The 19360-nt window shown below is 38.7% G+C and overlaps 1 protein-coding gene across 1 annotated transcript; it reads right to left on the bottom strand.

Annotated features, from left to right (window-relative positions):
- Window positions 1-3289: 3289 nt before the first annotated feature.
- On the bottom strand, window positions 3290-3879 carry LOC129080748 (60S ribosomal protein L17-like). Its single transcript, XM_054586252.1, has one exon. It carries the CDS (start codon window positions 3847-3849, stop codon window positions 3295-3297), a length of 555 nt encoding a protein of 184 aa, XP_054442227.1. The 5' UTR covers window positions 3850-3879; the 3' UTR covers window positions 3290-3294.
- Window positions 3880-19360: the final 15481 nt, after the last annotated feature.

Raw genomic sequence — 19360 nt, 5'->3', positions numbered from 1 at the left:
AAATAACACCAACCAGAGGACTTTTAACTGAAGATGTTTAGAGAAAGCGCGACTTCCAGAATGTGATGGCAGGCATTTCAGCTGCTCCCTCACGTTGTTCCATTACTGATGGAGGGGCAAGAGATAGTGGAAATGTGGTCATCCTTGATGAAACTTGCCTTCAGGGGTAACCCTGCACCCCACATTGTGGTTATTGGTTAAAATTTTTGATGCCATCTTTATGAAAACATGTCGCTTATTATTTGGGCTGTTCCAATATTTTGTCTTGTATTTGTTTTGAATTTTTGTTCTTAAAGAGAAATTTCAAATTTTTTACAAGTATTTTCTTAGGGAATGCTATTACCCACTATCTGGCTTTGGCTGCTTGTAAATTTTTAAGTTTTGTTCTAAAAAAATTTTGGGGGGGAACCTAAGAAGTCATTTCTGATTTCATTAGGAGGAAAAGACTAAATAACACCCAATTTTATCTTAATAAATATGTCTACCTGATTATATCACTGCATGGATTTCATCAAAAGATATCAATTCAGGCTCTTGAAAGACATCAACATCTAAGTAATTAAACAAAATGGTAGAGAAGGGAGAGGAATGATTTAATAGGATCTATTCTTAAACTGCCATTATTAATTTAATCAGCTTACTTTTGAGTGCTGTATACTTGCTCACTTTCATTGAAGTTCTGAGGCAGTTTAAATAAAGTTGCAAGACAGACAAAATGAGAGGTTAAGATATCATATTGAGGAAGGGTTCAGTAATGGTGAACCAGAGATAGTTACTTGGCTTAAACTGAAAAGAAATAGCGTAAATGATATAACTCCTATTTTATAATAAATGGACAAATGTAGATTTATCAGGAAAGTCAGACCTTTTCCTGGGGGTGGGAGAGATAATTCTGGAAAGAAGTTCTTTATAGATGGTTGAGTTTTAAACTACTAGTTTCAAAATGAAAATCATTTAGATCATAATCTCTTAAGGTCCTGGGCTTCACCTTTGAGCAGAGAAAAAGCCTAGAAATTAGGAACACTGTATAAGCCTGCCTCCCACTACTTGAAAATATCAACAAACCAGAGGAAATTAATGCTATGTCTATTGTCTTGACAACAACAAAAAACCTATAAAGAAGTATGCAAGTAAATACAGAAAAATTTTAAGTAAAAAAGCTAAGAGAAAAGGGTGAAAACGGGTATATCAAAATCAAGGGTATTACAGTATCTCATTGCCTGCAACCAGTTTGCTGACAATCGTCAGGCCCTTTGTGAGTGGATACTATGTCCTTTTTGAATACAGTTACAAATGGACAATAGAAACCTCAATTCCTATTAAGGAATAAAACTTTGAGGAATTTGGCGTTTAGGTAAATTTAATGCTTAATTCACTCAAGTTTAAGGGATTTACTTTACTGTATGAGGGATTTTATTTACTTTGACTATTGTTTATGTATAAAATCTTTCTAGCATTTCTGGCACCACTTTGTTACCTAAGGAAGAAAACACAGTTGAATCTTTCCCGATAATTCTGGGTCTTACTGGCTTTGGTATGATCATTTTGAAAAGCAATTCTTATTGTAAGAGAAACTACAAATCCTTTGAGGGCACAGACTCTCCTTTGCTCACCTTCCCTGCTATAGGGCCGTGGATGGGTGGTAGAGAGAGTAGGTATCTGTAACCACTGATGAGTTGACGGAATTGTGGAAGTGGACTAGGGTCGGGAGACTTCTCTGCATTGACCTCAGCAACCAACCAACCTGAGTGTTGTTAGTTTGTTTTAAATAAACTCCTGGTAGAAGAATCATAGAATTTTAAAACTGGAAGGATCATCGTGGTGAGGTTTGATGTGGGCCAATCATGTCCTTTCCTCTTCAATTTCAGAAAGAGTTGAGAATTAGTCACAGGTTGCCTGTAGAGCTTGATTGGAAAAAATGATCTTATATTAGAGACCCAATGGAGTTTCTACAATTGTTACCTGCTTGTAAAGAGACAACTGGTTAGGATGGACAGTGGCCCAAACCAATTATGAAGCTAACAACTAACACACACACACACACACACACACACACACACACACACACACACACACACACACATCCCCTCTACACCTGTCTCTAGAATAGTGCTTTAGAGTTATCTGTGCTGGAAAACCAACTTTTCCTTTTTTTATTCCTAATTCATAACAGAGCTATAAATTTGTTACATGCAATAAGAATGAATTACTAGGCAAATGAAATGAAGAAAGCAAAAATATATAAAACATAAATTGAAGTGTTTATTAGATTCAATACATGTAAAATAGTATTTCCATTAATACAATAGAACAAACATCATAGGTAAAAGAATTACAAGGCTGTAGATACAGTTCATTGAAAGTATGCCTACAAACAATAATATATAGAAATGCTATTACACTCACATTTTGCCACTTTTAAATCATAACAAAATTTTAAATATTGAGTAAAATAGTTTGCCACATTTAATGCCTATATGCACACTTTGAGTGAACATTATAAATATAGATATCATTTTATGTCAAGCTTACTGAAGTAGAATTTATATACAGTAAAATTCACTCTTTTTAGGTGCACAGTTTGATAAATAAGAAGCTGTACAGTCATGTAACCAATCAAGATATGGAATGTCATCAGCCCAGAAAGTTTCCTTGTTCCTTTTGTAACTAGACCCCTATCACTATTCCCAGTCCTTGGCAACCTCTAATCTGATATCCAATACTATGATTTTTCCATTTCCAAAATGGCATATATATGAAACCATATATGATGTAGCCACTTTTGTCTAATTTCTTTCTTTTAACATAATGTTTTTGAAATGAAGCCATGATGTTGCATGTATCCATAATTCATAACTTTTCATTGCTGAGAGGTATTCAGTTTGTATGTGACATAGTACAATTTAATTAATTGTTCATCAGTGAATGGGCAGCTGGGTTGTCTCTAGTGTTTGGTCAATTACTGTAAACATCGCATACAGGTCTTTGTGTGGACATGTTTTCATGTCTCTTGAGTAAATATCTGAGGTTGCAGAGTCTTCTGGTAATTGTATGTTTAACTTTATAAAAAATTGCCAAAGTTTTCCAAAGTATCTTCCCAATTTGCCTTCCCTCCAGCAATATATGGGAGTTCATTGCTCACTAGCACTCTGTACTGTCATTTAAATGTTTTTTCAGCCACCCTAATAGGTTTGAAGTGATATATCACTGTGGTTTTAATTTGTATTTCTTTATTTCTTTCTTTATTTCTTTTTTACTTTTACTAGTATTTATTTTATTTATTTTATGCGGACTTTACTCCCGAGCCATAAGTTTTTGTTTCTTCAGTTTCTTCTGGGATATCTTTTTCTTCTGTGCAACTTCCTCTTCTGGTTTAGGAACAATCTGTTCTTTTTCAGTGAGGATCATCTCAATGTGGCAGGGAGAGCTCATGTATGGGTTGATCCGCCCATGAGCTCTGTAGGTTCTACGTCGCATCTTGGGAGCTTTGTTCACCTGGATGCGCTCAATGACCAGAGAATCTACATCTAAACCCTTAAGTTCAGCATTACTCTCTGCGTTTTTAAGCATGTGGAGCAAAAACTCAGCACTCTTTTTGGGCCACCGACCCTGTGTCCAGCCCCACTGTTTGGCCTGGGCACACCTACCAACTCCACCGTTGTATCGACGGAATGGGACACACTGCTTCTTCAAAGTGACATCTTTCAGATACTTGGTGGCTTTTCGAATATGCATACCCTTGATGGCCTGGGCAGTTTCACGGGTGTTCTTGAAGTGAACCCGAAGGTTTGAACCTCGTGATTTGCATGATTTTGTGGGGTTTTCTGGGTCAAGTGAATAGCGAACCATCTTCAGAGGTGACCTCTGGTCGCTTCTGGGAAGAGCTAATTTGTATTTCTTTAAATAATTGACAAAAATGAGCACCTTGACATGAGTTTATTTGTCCCCAATCTCTTTTTTGGTGAAAAACCAGTTCAGCATTTTTGCCCATTTTTTTCCACTTTAAATATTTATTCATCACATATGCCAAATATTGTGTTATATATTGAAGATAATTAAGTCTGAAAAAGACCATGGCCTACTGGAAACAGACAAATAATCAGATTACAATATGATGAAAATGGCCCAAACTTGGCCTACAGAATCGTATGTGCATGAAAATAATTATTACAGTTATTCTGTGTCATAAGACTGACACAGGCAAGACAAACAATTTAAAACCAACTGGAGCATTTTTAAATGAAAAATTTTCACTTTAAAGTATTTAGATAGTATGTATATGAAAATAAAGAAAAATCACTCTTAATATGCTGGCCTGTATACTTCCATTCTTTTTGCTTTACAAGTATTTTTTGTTAATTTACAAAAGAGAATTGTACTACACCTGCTTTTCTACTTGAACATCTTTCTATGATATTAAATATTCTTCAACGACATCATTTTAATGGTGGCAAAGGATGAAATTGTACAATTGTGTATACATTAGTAAAATTTTACAATAAATATTCTATTGTAGGATACAAGATGGGGCAAAAGAAGTAGGTTTACTATTGTTCATATGATGAAAGACATGCAGGTTATTATCACATTAGCTTAATTATCACTGTGCTTTGTTTACTCTTAACTGTAAACCTACTTTTGCCCTACCCTGTATTTCAGCTGTTTCCAAATTTTAATAATTATAAACAGTGCTCTAATGAACATCCTTGAAGATTGTACGCTTGAGCAATAATTTCTTTAAGAAAAATCCCTTGTGGGGAAATTTCTAGGTCAAGAGATAGAAATATTTTTGAGATTTCGGTGGGTGTTATCAAATTGCTCCTTGGTAAATGTGTATAAATTCATATCTACCATTAGCATAACAAAGATGAACATTGGGGGTAATATTTAAAAAAATTTTTTAAATTTCCAATTTTAGGTTGCTTTTATTTGATTACTAGTGAAATTGAATCTTTTCATATGTGTATTTTCTTTTTCTATGAATTATGTTATGAATTCTCCATTATGTCCTTGGCCTATATTTTTAACTAAATGCTCATCTCATTCATTTGTAACAAGTTTTTTTCTTTTTCTTTTGGTGACCTACCATATTGCAAATGTGTTTTCTCTTGTCATTTCCATCTTTTAATGATGTTCATAATTTTTTCTCATCGAAGTTTTAACTTTATGTATTTTAACCTGTCATCCTTTCTTTGTATATCTGCATAAGAAGTCAACCTCATTAAGTCCTTTTCCACTCTATGATTATTTGAGTATTTACTTTTTATATTTAAGTAATTAAAGCATTTGGAATTTACTTGAACATATCATGAAGAATAAAGATATAACATTTTTTCCCAAATGATGAACCAGTTGTCCCAGCTTCATTTATTAAATAATGGACCTGAGACATTTTCCTCACTGTTTCAAAAAGTCACCTTTAACAAATACTAACTTCATTATATACTTAAGTATGTTTCTGACCTTTACTTCAGAAAAATTTCCTGTTTTTTTCTGAAAATGAAAGTACACAGTGCTATGCTGTCTTATTTACTATAGTTTTATAATATGTTCTGATATCTAATATCTAGAATAACACACATGTGTCCTTCATGCTGATTAAATACAATAATTTTCCAAAGTGTTCTAGATTGTTCTCAGATCTTAATATCCTGGATGTACTTAAAATTGTATTTGAGTTTTAAAATATCTAATTGGAATTTTAATTTTTAATTTAGAATTTTAATTGAAATGTCATGATACTTCTGGATTAATCTGAGGAGAATTTACAGCTTTATAATTATCAGCCTATCACTGAAGAATGTGCTAGGTCTCACCATTTATTCAAGTATTTGTCTTAGTTCTTTAGTAATGTTTTATGGCTATTTTATTTAGGTTCTGCAAGTTTTGGTTTATCAAAGATATTATACTTTTGTTTTTGTCATTATTATTGGCACCTGTTTTTCCATTATAACTTCTAACTGGTTGCTAATTTTTCATAGCATTCTTGTCATAGATTACTATTTTTAAAAGATAAATATTCTAATTGGTTCCAATTGTATTTTTAAAAAGACTTTATTTATTTACTTTTAGGGAGAGGGGAGGGGAGAGAGGAAGAGAGGGAGAGAAATATCAATCAATAGGTGAGAAATACATCAGTCAATTGCCTCCCACGTGCCCCCAACTAGGGACCCTGCCCTCAACCCAGGCATGTGCCCAGACTGGGAATTGAACCTGAGACCTTTTGGTTCACAGGACAGTGTTTAATCCACTAAGCCACACCAGCCAGGATGGTCCCAAAGTATTCTTTTTTGTGGTGAAAACATATAACATAAAATTTACTATCTCAAACCATTTTTAAGTGTTTTAAAACCAAATTTCTCACTCACTTCTCCTCTCTCTAGAATCAAAAAAAAAATAAAATAAAATAAAATATTGCTCAAATAGTTTTGCTAATATTTTATATGATATGTTTATATCTCTAATCACAGTCTGGAAGTTTTCCTGAATTTCTATCTTTGTGAAGTTGACCTATCAGTTTTGGGCTATTTTCATGTAACATTGGGAAACTCTTCATGTTTTTCTGTTCTCTGTAACAGTACCAATGCATAAGCATACTTGTCCTTTAAGAGGTGGACTCAACTCACTTGTACATTGGTTTTGTTTCAAAACTTTTATAGGAGGCATTAGTCATAATACTTTAAAAAAATAAATCAGACTTGTTGGGATATAATTTACATAGAACAAAATTCACCTGTTTTAGATGTACAGTTCAGTGAGTTTTACTGTATATGCAGTCATGTAATCAACAACCAATCAAGATATAAAATTTTTAAAAAAAGATAAAAAATTTTCCAGTTACCTCCAAAATCTTACCTCAATCTAGCCCCTGGCAACCCTGACCCTGTTCCTATAGTTTTGCCTTTTAAAAAATTTCATATAATTTTAACTATAGATTTTTTAAATGGTTATAGATGGTCTTTATAAACTAGAGGATATGCACTTCTATATCTAGCTTGCTGAAAATGTTATCATAAATAGATGCTGGATTTTGTGAAAGGGTTTTTTTTGCATCTATTAATATGACCACAGGGTGTTCTGTTTGTAGTGCATTGACCTAATTGATTATATCAGTCAATGTTCCAATGTTGAATCAACCTTGCTTTTGGGGGGATAAACTCTATTTGCTCATTATGTATAATTTTTATATACTGATGGATTCTAATAAAATTTTGTTAAGAATTTTTGTGTCATGAAGGATATTAGCTCGTTGATTTCTTTTCATATGATATCATCCCCTGGGCTAGCTATCAGGGTAATGCTGCCCTCATAAAATGACTTGGAAAGCATTTTCTCTCCGTCTAGCTTATATTAAAGTTTCTTTAAAATTGGCATATCTCTTTCTTGAATATTTGGTAGAAATCACCAGTGAACCCATTTAGGCCTGACATTATTTGTGGAAAAGCTTTTGAAAATAAATTCAATTGCTTTAATAAAGGACAATTCAGGTTATCTATTTCTTCTTGAGTATTTTGTGTCTTTCAAAGCATTTATCCATTTCATTCAGATTATCAAAATTTTTGGGCAGAAGATGTTTATATTATCTTATTATCCTTTTAATTTCTGTAGGGTATATAAGGTCTGTCCAGAAAGTATCCACCCCTATAATATGAAAAATAGAGACATTTACTGAAGGAGATACAGGATCCAGGAAACATTATATGTAGGGCAATAATGCCTCAGTCCCCTTCAATGTAGGCACCTTGGGACCTCACACAGTTTTCCTAGTCACCATCAGCTGCTTCGTTGTATTTTCCTGAATTTCATCGATGGTCTGAAATCTGTTCCCTTTCAAAGGTGATTTTAGTTTTGGGAAAAGCCAGAAGTCACAGGGCACCAAATTGGGCTGTAGAGGGGCTGAGTCACCTGGGACCTGGGTGATTTGATGTTTTGCCAAAAAACTCTACACAAGACATGACGCATGAGTGGGTGTGTTGCAGTGATGAAGCTGCTAATCACCAGTTGCCCACAGCTGCGGCCTTCTGAATCATCTGAATAGTTTCCATGGAACAGTGGTCAAGCTTAATGCAAAATTTGATGCAGATTTGTTGCTCTACTTGCTCAGTCATTTTGAATACAATGGCCACACAGTACACATGCTCACTCAGCGGCATCTACCGCCCCCCACCGACCAGTACAGTGAAGTCGTCATTGTTCATGTATGTGCATTCCAGTCCACTCTCCCTGGCTGCCAGGTTACATTGATGTCGTGCAAACTGTTCTTGTTATATTAACAATGGCTGTACTTTTTCTGGACAGACCTTGTATATTAATGTTTTCTCTTTCACTTCTAACATTGGTAATTTGTGTCTTCCCTTTTTTTTCATGATCAGCATGACTAGAAATACCAATTTTATTGGTCTTTTTAAAGAACCACTTTTACTTTCATTGATTTTCTCATTTTGTTTTTAGCTTTACTATCTTTTGCTTTTATCTTTATTATCTCCTTTCCTTTGCTTGACTTGGTTTTAATTTGATATTATATTTTTAGTTGTTAAAGATGGATTCTTAGATTTTTGATTAAAGGACTTACTTGTTTTCCAATATAAACATTTAATGCTGTATGTATTCCTCTTGTCTATATCAATAGAGTCTTTAGTGTGAAAAATAAGTTTGTTTCCTGCTTATTAATTTATATAGTCTAGGTTGGACTGACAAATTTCTAAATGTTTAATGACAGTGTCTGCATTACTTATCATGGATCAGTTATAAACATTTTTTTAAAGATTTTTAATTAATTTATTTGTTTGTTTATTTATTTATTTTTAGAGAGACAGGAAGGGAGGGAGAAAAAAAGGGAGAGCAGCATCACTGTGTGGTTGCCTCTCACACAACTCCACCTGGGGCCCGCAACCCAGGCATGTGCCCTGACTGGGCATTGAACCGGCGACCCTTTGGTTCACAGGCCGGCACTGAACCCACTGAGTTACACCAGCCAGGGCCAATTATGAACACTTTGGTCAGCAGGTCACATAACATTATCTCTCTCTGCTTTATAAGATGAGACATGGGTTCTAACTCATTTGCTCACCACATGGATGAACAAACACATGAGAGCTGGAAGGAGAGTACCTGTGACCTCTAATGCAGCCAACTAGAAAAAGAGAAGAACAGGCCTTGTGGAGACAACAACACGTAATACCCCACGCCACCCAGGAGAGACACGTGGTTCCAAGGAATCAGACTTCATCCCTCTCCCACCTTAGAGAAAGGGTTACAGCACCAGTCTAATACCTAGAAGAAAGTAGAAATTTCCATTCTTCAGATCTATTGTATAAGGAGGAAAAGAGACCATGATCCCACTCTCCTTGTCACCCTCCCCAATTACCACCCACTTCCCCAACTTACGTACCTCAGGGATAAACTATACTGAATACAGTTTACTAAGCTCACCATGCTTAAGTGATATGCCTAAACTCAACCAGCTTATTAGTATTAAAAAGAAAGAATGAAAGGTTTTCTGAGTTTCCACCCAATGTACTCTTTCCACTATGTTAAATTTAATCATTTTCCTCTTGCTTCTTAGCTTATAATAAAAATGTAGGGCCCTGTGTGTGTATGTGGAGAGAGAGAGAGATATGTAGATTTTAATTGTTTAAAGATTTTGATTAATCAATTCTAGTTAATACAGCTAATGTCATATGAAAGAGTTCTGTTTTAAGAGGTAGGAATTTTAATATATCATATTGTTAACAGCAAGTACTTTGGAGGCTGACTCTGTCAACTCAAAACTCTGTGATGTTTTCACTTTGTCTCATTTCTTCTCTCATGTGATTACAAGCCCCAAATCTTAAACACACTTGGCTTTTGGGTCCCAAAGGCATCATTTTTCTTGCTGTTTTCTCAACTGCACAACACCTGACCCCAGAGTACTGACCCCAGGACACAGGGCTCTAACTAACTGCCCTTATTTTCACTTTACAAGAGGAGTGAAGGCTTTCATGAAGTAGACAGTCTGTTTGAAGCCAAAAGTAGGGTTGAAAGAGCAGTTGCTCCTCTTACTAAATTGTCCCAAGAGCAAGAAGTCGCCTGCTCGCTCTCCTGCCAGCCAGCCTCCCTCTCCCATCCACACCCCCTTTACCAAAGCAAAGAAGTGCGCATCTATCTGCATAGTCATTAAAATGCACCAAGTCTGAAACTGGCTTTCTCTCCCCCTATTCTACTTCCTGACAAAGGATTTGCGACAAAAGACCTTCTTCCCGGTTTGTAAAACAGTTGTGTAAAACTGGGACTGTAAAGTCACAGTTGACTGCTTTAATGTGGAACAGCTGGGAGGGTGTAGACACACTGGCAGGTTGAGACAGGGACTGGGAATGGTCCCCCATTCTGCGAAGGGTCGACTTAGTCACACCACCTGCTGCCCCTATTATTTCAAGAGCAAACCAGTCATGACAGCCTCAACAGACGGACACACGGCACCAGACGGTGCAAGGGAAGTTAAGAAAAGATAAATTAAGTGATCAATAAAGATAAGGGACCTGCTCAGCAGTAAATGGTGCTGACAGACCAGACAAAACATGAAGCAAACGGGCATTTGATAATGTGGGGTGTGCGGGGCTTAGCGTCAACCTTCACAGTATTGACATTTTGGGGACTACTGGGACATTGGCCGTGGATTTTCCTGGCGGGGCTGACTTGAGTTGGAGGTGGTTGACTTTGTCTCTGCATTGTACATGTAGAAGGGTTCAAGGCCCGCTTTAGAAGGGTGGTCAGCCACATACATGGAGAAGGTCACTGCTGGCATTGACGCAGGCCAAACTAGACAGTAATGTGGGTGAAATTTGAGGTTAAGGTCCACAAAGCTGCCTCTTTCTTTTGAGTCATTTGCTGAACATTCATTCATTTATTTGTTCTATCGAATCTTTAATGAGCATCTTTGATGGACTAGGCATAGTGTTAGGATCTAACAGGGATGGGAGTATGGTAATTGTAATGGTGATGATAGTACAAAATTGTGGTCATTTTCCTGGAGGATATTGTAGACGAATGAAAGAGATACCCCATCCCACTCTGAATCCCCCACTCCCTAAACTAGTTTAGATACAATCTCTTACATACTACAGTGGGGGGATTTGCATGTTGCAGAGTGACTGAGTCTGGCTGAAGGAATCATGCATACTTTTACAGAAAAGTATAGGAAGGACAAGTTCAGGAAAGGCATTTCTGGCAGAAGAAACAGCACAAAAAAAGCTCAGGGATGTAAAAAGATTTGGGCTTCCTTCTCAGATCTATATCTGGGGAGTTTTCAAAACCACAGGCCATTCTAAGTTGAAGAATTTGAACAGTATATCATTGTTAATATAAATGGGAGGATATAGTGGAGGAGAATGAAAATTCAAATTAATTTTTTGGGATAAGATTGAATGCTTCCAAGAAATTTGGGGCTTTTCCATAAGGCTGCTCAGGCTTTATTTCCAGATAGTCCTAGGTTCTGTGCTTATTCTCTGCCATCAGTAGAAAAATCTGAGACTTGCATATGAAGTGTCCAGTTTTGTGTCACTGGAAAGTGAGGTATGTGGAAGGAGGGGTGGGGATTGGCCAAAGAAGAGAGCAAGAACAAGACTAGTCAGAGGGGGCATGGCCTTAGCAGGAAAGGTCTTGATACCTCTCATTTAGATAGAATTTTATAATGTACGAAGTACTTGTACAAAATTATTTCATTTGGCCTCCCTCATTACCCCGTCTATGACTTTGAAATGGGGATAACATGAGCACATCTGTGGGGTTTCTTGTTTACTATTTGAATTTAAGAAAGGCTCTCTGACTATATATAGTAAGAAGAATGGACTTGATGAGAAGATGAGAGTAACTAAAACTACTGAGTGCCTACAACATGCCAAGCACTTTAGCACTTTTTGTAGGTTTGGCTGAAGGTAACAGAAAACTCAAAATAAAATTAGTTTAAACAAGGCTGATTAATTTTAATCACTCATGAGATGTTGAGAGGTAGTCATTACAGGGCTAGTATGGGAGCCCTCCTATCTCAGGATTTAGGCTCCTTTTGCTCTCTGTTCAATCATCCCCAGGGCCTAAGAAGTTTGTTGAGTTCCAGCCATCATGCCGTTGTTCCAATAAATAGGAAAGATTAAAGAAGGGCCATATAAACTCCTAATGATATCCCATGGGCCAAAATTTAGTCATGTGACCACAACTAGATGCAAAGGAAGCTGGGAAATGTAGTCTTTTAACTAGGCAGCAGTACGCCCAGATTCAAAGGAACAGAATGGAAACTGGGGTTGAGAACTAGCAAGTTTTGCCACAGAATTATTACCTTAGTAAGAAAGCAGTTCAGAGAAAGGAAATTCGAAGTCCCAAATCATAAAACCACAAAGCCTTGACCAATTCTCGTTCTGAATCTGACTCTGAAGCTACTTCTATTACAGGACTCCAACTGGATGTGGCCTGTGGGGTGCAGAATGGTGGTGGGAAGTGGTGAGTAGGAATGAGAAACTTAAAGCTGGAAAAAAGGGCAGTACATTGAATAGCATGATAAAGATCAGAATTGATAAAATAAAGAATCTTATGACATAGTTTTGATAATAAGAAAAACTTCATTTCTTGAACCTTGACCACATGCAAGACTTTATGCCATATTAGCTCATTAAAACTCCCAAATCTGGGAGATAGTTATCATTAGTTTTTATTTACAGAAGGGGAAATCAGAATGGTTAAATAATAAGCCATAATAATAAGTATAATAATAATAAGTACGACTTTCTGTGCTCTAGTTTTATGCCACAGTATCTCTCAATGTATTATTAGGAAATGGTGAATTTTGATTTTTAAGTTTTTATATATGTACAGTTTTTCTGAAATGTTACTATCTCTAATTCAGAGCTGAAAGGAACTGTAGCCCTCATGATTCAGTTTTCTTTTCACTAACAGTGGGGACACTGAATCATAGGAATGTAACAACAACAACAATGTCAATGACAGTAATTATAGTTACAGTGCCTTGAGTGCTGTAGCCTTATCTCCCAATGCCAGGCCTACGACCACTCACCTTCTTCCATAACTCCTGCTAAGGGAAGAAGAGTTGCTAACCTGAATAATGTGAATCTAAAACATTGAATGGGACATGGTTACCAATAGACAGGGCGACTGTGTCAATAAACCCCTGCCATTCCCTCCTACCTCTGCGTGGAGAGCAGATCCAGACAGGGCCCAGCACATCAAGATGGGCCCAACCACCTGACTCTTCCTCTTTTTCTTCTTCTCCCTGCCCCCTCCTCCTCCTCCTCCTCCTCCTCCTTCTCTTTCTCCTTCTTTTCCTTTTTCACTCTTTCCAACTCTGGCCAATTTTTTCTCTTTTCCTCTTTTCTTTGACCTCCTTCCCCCATAAATCCACCAGGGGGTCGACAATCCTGAGATTTCAATCTGAGGGGAGAGTGCAAAGCTCTGCCTTGTCCTCAAGCTGAAACCACATGCTTCACCGCGGCTTTGCTGCACTCAGGACGAGGCTGTGCAAGCATCTGATGCCAAAATGCGACTTTGATTTCCATTCAGCTATTGTTCCTCATGTATTTAGTCCTCTCAAAAAGGGTCGGGGCAGGGGGGATGGCAGGGCAGGATTTGGGCATGTCTGAGTTCCTCGTCCAGATACTATCAATTCATCTTTCACCAATTGGAAGAGGTTACCATGTAGCAGGTACTGTGCTTAGCACTTCATGTGCAGGACCTCACACAGTGCACACGCCCGTCCTCGAACAATGTTCCTATGACTGATGAGGAAATCAAGATTCAGGGTGAAGAACCTGCCTGGGGCATGGCAGTCCACCAGGATCAAAATTCAGGTCTGTGTGGCTCCAGCTCCTGCTCTTTCTGATGGTTTGTATTGATCCTCTCCAATGTGCAAAGGGAGCTACATGTTCCCAAGTCATCCCCGCCTTGACACGGAGCTGTGGCAATCCTCCATTAAGTGGAGGATCCTGTTTTGTAAAGCTGTTGTAGTTTTGGCCATCCTAGTCTTTGATTAATGTTTTGCATCTGTAAGCTGCTTACAAGCCAAGCTGGCTGTGGAACTGTTGTCTTGTTATGAACTGGGCTCTAAACTCTAGTCCTGAGAAGGCCACGGTACATTAGTGTTGCCATATTTGCTTAATAGGCATATACCACATCCAGAAATGATTTCAGCAAACAACTGGAAGCATTATGACAGGGTGTGGAATTTACCAGGGGCAATCAGCTTGTGCTTCTTTTGACTATTCTGTCTTCATGTAGTCAAGCTTTTCTTAGCAATTTCTGGATATGTTTTTCCTCCACATATGATGCTTGCTGATTGAAATAAGGGAGACATCAGAGTATCATGTGGAAGCCCACAGCAAAGTGGCTGAAGACACCAGTTTTAATCCAGGCTCTTCTACACAATACCTTTGGATCTCTCTGGTGTTTAATTTCTCTGCACATTAGTGTCTTCAGTTGCTTAATAGGGATAACAAAAATGTTGTTGAGTTCCAGAGAGTTAACAATGTGCATGAGTATGTTGTGCAATAACCAAACAAATATCATTTTTTTTGGTAATGTTTTCAACTCTAGTGAATGAGCATTTTGAACAAAAGAGACCATGTCTCATTCACCTTAGTTTACCTGTAACCAGGGAGACTAATACCTATGCTACTGGATTCTTGTAAGAATGAAATAAAATACTCCATGTGAATACCTAGCATGGAGCCTACATAAATAGATGGTAAATAAATGTCAAATCTTTCCCACCCAACTCCTTTACTTTATGCCCCCTGGTCTTAGCACATACTAAACATTAATAAATACTGAGGTAGGCAATACACCATATCAGTTAACAACAGCAGAATAATAACACTGTTAATAATAGTCACTAATACTTACAGTATTGTGCAGACTCTCTACCAGGCAGTATTCTAAGTGATACATACACACTCAATTCACTTAATTCTCATAACCGCCCTTTGAGAAGGGTCCTGTTATTATCTTCATTTACCAGGTGAGGAAACAGGCAGGAAGAGTTGACTTTCCCAAGGCATCACAGCTAACACCTAGCAAAACCAAGATTTGAACATAGATGGATTCCAGAGTTGAAAGCATGGACAACAGACCATGTGTTCAATGGCAAATGGCCAAACATTCTCTACAGCTCCTCCCATCAGGAGGCAGAATCTATTTTCTCACCCTTTGAGCCTTGGCTGGCCTTGTGACTTGCTTTGGTCAATAGAATGTGGGGAAGCCACTATGAGTTCAGAGCCTAGATCTCAGGAGGCCTCGCAGATTCTGCTCTCCCTCTCTCGAAAAGCTGCCACCATATGCATAAGCCTGCGTTCGCCTCCTTAAGGATGACATAGAGGGAGCGCTAGCAGTCCTAGCCATCCCGGCTGAGGCCCACACCTGAGAGTGAGGCCATCCTAGATCACCCGGCTCGGCCACACCAGCCCAGTCCAGCAACACCTCCAGCCAAACCACAGAACCATAAGAAATAATAAATGGTGGTTTTAAACCATTTAGTTTGGAGTGGTTTGTTATGTAGCATGAGATCAGACTAGGGTGGCTCATCTTAGAGGCAGAGTATCCTTGGGTAGGCTGCTTAGTCTCCCTGAGCCTCAATTTCCTTATACAAATGAGAAAAGTTATTCCCACTTAGCAGGATACTGCATGCCTGGCCTCTGCTATATGATAAGTAGGTGCTCAAAAATGTTCAATTCCTTCCCCATGAGGAATATATTATGCAAAGACAAGCTTCAGAGGAATGCAAAGTGGCTAGAAGATCAACTTGTAGATCAGGATTACCAAAATTTCACAGCATGATAGGTCATAAATGCTTGGAACAAGTTAGGAGGTAGATCGAATTTTTGCCAAGAGAGGACTTAGAGTGTTGGCTGCATCTTTAAGGATCATTGTATTCTTGAAATTCAGTGAATCTCTCTGGCTTCAAGATCATGATAGGAGCCAGGATAAAACTTTCTCCTATTTCCTCTTCCTCACTATCTTTCTAACCAGATTTCCTTTAATCCCCACTGTCAATGTTGGGTTGTGGTTAAAATCTCGTGTACTTTGTTGAGTTAGCCTCTTTCTACCCCCAACTTAAAGACAGCAGAGAGCAGGGGCTCCAGAATGTGAGCTGAATTAGCATCAAGCACAGGGGATCCAGTCGCTTTTATTAACATTGTTACCAGGAGTGGAAAAAAATGATTAAAATAATAAAAGCAGAGGGAGATAAAAACGGAAAAGTTTTGTTTTACTGGCATAAACGTGCTTACGGGATGGTTATTATGTGGTGTTTCATTTATTTATTTGGTTTCCTGGCTTGCTTGCCTTTTTGTGCATTTTGTTTTTAAAGATTTGATTTTACTGTGGGAAACCTTTGGTAATGACTGGTATTGTGTTTCTCTGCTATTGCCTATCAGGGTCTCATTGGAATCCCTTAATCTCACTAAAAGATTCCACTAAAAAGCCTACAAATGACCTAACTCAGACATTCAGACTTGTTTTAATGTGTTCCTTCATTAAAGACATTAAAAGCATAAACTCCACTGAAATGGAATATTTCAGCAAGTGATGAAACAACTTGCACAGTAAGTTTCACATCACAATTTGAGGATGTAGTGAAGGCTGGGGCTTTTCATTAAAAAAGGAAAAACACTAAAAATATAAGATAAACCTTCACAGAATCTGAGTTGCAAGAGTCTCCTATACTTCTCCAATATTTTTAAGGAAATAAATTAAAATCCTCAAATTCACATTTGCCCCCCTCTACTCTGGCTTCTGATCAGTCCACATTTCCCTCCTTCGCTCTTTGCTGGTGTGAGTCCTCATCTCGGGCTTTGCAGACCCCAGCACGGCTAATGAATAAACATCGTTCTGTCTGTGGCGTCCCATACACTTTGGAGACAATGTTCAGCTTCAAAGTTCTCAGAATTGCCTGGTCCGGTTTTGTTAACAACATTAGTGGGACCTCATTGTTGGGGTGAGGGGCGAGACAATGGAGCATCTCTTACATCATCAAGCACAAGGAGCTCTGTCTCCAGCTGTACAAACAGCACAGGAAATGGATTTTTTCTTCGTGTTATTTTTTTGTCTATTAAAATTATGCAAACCGGGCAAATACAACAATTGCTTTGTGAAGCCTCTGAAATGTCTAACCATTCATTTCCCAAATAAGGAGCCTGCGGTGTGTTTGATGCTGAGGATTGTTAATCCCAAATGTGGAGAACTAATAAAATAATAATAAAAACAAGGCCCAGAAGGGTTGATCAATTTCAACGATCTCTTGCTCTCTGTCCCAGGATTGGACCAGGCGGGACAGGGCTGCCTTCAAGTAGTACTTGAGTCGGGCCGCGTTTTCTTCTCCCCAGGCTCCTAGGCACCAATGTCTGTCTTTTGTAGCTGAATCGCCTTAGCGGGGCTGGTGTTTGGAGGTGCTCAGGGCCAGAGGAGACAAAGCAGGCCCGCTTCACAAAGGCGAGGGAGCCAAAGAAAGCAAAATTGAATCTCTAGCACCCTGCTCCTGAGTAAACAGACAAACTAATGGGTCTGCCATTTCTCCTCCCATCCAATTACTGGGCTCCAGTAGAGAGAATATGGCAACATCAGCTCACACAAATTCTAATTCTCTTAATCCCTTCCATACATATAAACCTCACATCCACCCACATGACTTCATTACCAAAACCACCCAGGCAGGCAGTGTGAAGGAATGGGTCCAGCAGCTGCAGAAACCTGCCTTCTTCAAGTTTTAATCAGCTAATGAGGGATATGCAAATGATAAGCTTATGGGATTATGGCTTGTCAGACAGCAGTTCGCCCCTAGTGATAGAGGACTAATACAGGTGTTAGTGAACGCGTTATTAGGCCCGGCCTAATGTAGGCCTATTCATGCTGCAATTGCACTCTTTAGCCCCACCATTTGTCCTCCTACTGGGGGCCCAGCAGGAGCCATCTCTAGGCCTGTGGTAGGTCTGATGTGAGCCCCTCGCCAAAGATATGAAGTTAATAAATCCGGCCATTGGGTGTTTAGGCATACACAGAACCATGAGAGGGCTTTCTTTCTTTCCCCACTGGAGGGGGGCGAGGGGAAGGGCCTGAGAAACTGCCATGAAACAGCGAGAGGGAGTTTTACTCGACATTATTCTCCACTTCTTTCTGCCATGCAAGACTCCATCAGGCCAACGCTCTCTGGGCGTTGTACACAGCCCGCCATTTTTTTGTTTTTATGTGGCCCAAGGCAGTTACCTGGTGTCCCTCCTGTACAGCCCTTCTGTGAAGCATGCAGCTGAGGACAGGCGTCAGAGGCTGAATGGCTGTAACTGGCATTTTCATGGAGAGGCCACCAGTCAGGGCCAGATTCCCAGCTCTGCCAGCTCAGACCCAGGAGACGGTCACACTCTCTTTCTACAATTCTGAAATGCTCTAAACTCAGAAAACCGAAGGGGTTCTGCCTCCCCCAACAACTTATCTGGCAGAAAAACCTGGCATAAACTGATGTGAGACTTTTTAAAACCTTTATATCCCATTGAAGTGTTGCTGTTCACGCTGTTGAGGGTTTAATGTACAGTGTGTTATATGTTCGATATTATCATTCTCAGATTATTTTAAAATCTGAATCCTGAAACATATCTGGCCAAAGTGTTTCAGGAAAAGGAATTATGGGGCTGAATAATCAGTTAACCGAGAAGCAATCAAGCATTAGTCAACCTATTACATTACTCTTGTTCATTTAACAAATTTTCATTGAATACCTATATGTGGCAGGCACAGTGGAAGACACTGATTCACAAAGAAGCAAGGGACACAGGTCATGGTGTGGTGGCAGGTGTTTAATGAAAAAAAAAAAGACCTGATTTGTAATGTCTTTTGATTTCCATGGAATAAATGCTCCTACCATGGCTGGTATCAGCCAGTCAACGTGACATTAGCTGCCTTACACAAATTCCTGAAAAGTCAACACTTAGCTCTTGCAAGCTAATGCTAGTTGGTTCTAGCACAACACTGGACAGGACTTGTCCTCATGTTACTTATAGTTCAGTGCAGTGGTTCTCAAACGGTACCTGTGAGGTCAAAACTATTTTCCCTTTATACTAAAAGGCTATTTGCCTTTTTTCCCTACTCTACCGACATTTGCACTGATGGTGCAAAAGCAATGGTGGTCTCTCTGGATGTCTAGCACAAAGCCAGGTGTGGCATGCTAGTACAATCTTCGCGTTCCACACCACCACATGCTTTCAGGAAAACAAAAAATTTCAGGCTCTCCTAAGAATTTCCTTGGCCCTGGCCATGTAGCTTCGTTGGTCATTGCTGGTCACTGCATTGTCCTGAGAAGCCAAGGTTGCGGGTTCAGTCTCCAACCAGGACACAG

This window comes from Pteronotus mesoamericanus, unplaced genomic scaffold, assembly GCF_021234165.1.
Source record: "Pteronotus mesoamericanus isolate MK-2021 breed Mesoamerican mustached bat unplaced genomic scaffold, CSHL_Meso_final contig_90, whole genome shotgun sequence".
NCBI classification, from domain to species: Eukaryota; Metazoa; Chordata; class Mammalia; order Chiroptera; family Mormoopidae; genus Pteronotus; species Pteronotus mesoamericanus.
This window is presented reverse-complemented; position numbering and strand designations above follow the sequence as displayed.

Excerpts from the sequence above, each read along its gene's own strand:
- LOC129080748 (XM_054586252.1), bottom strand. The coding sequence starts at position 3,849 with ATGGTTCGCTATTCACTTGACCCAGAAAACCCCACAAAATCATGCAAA.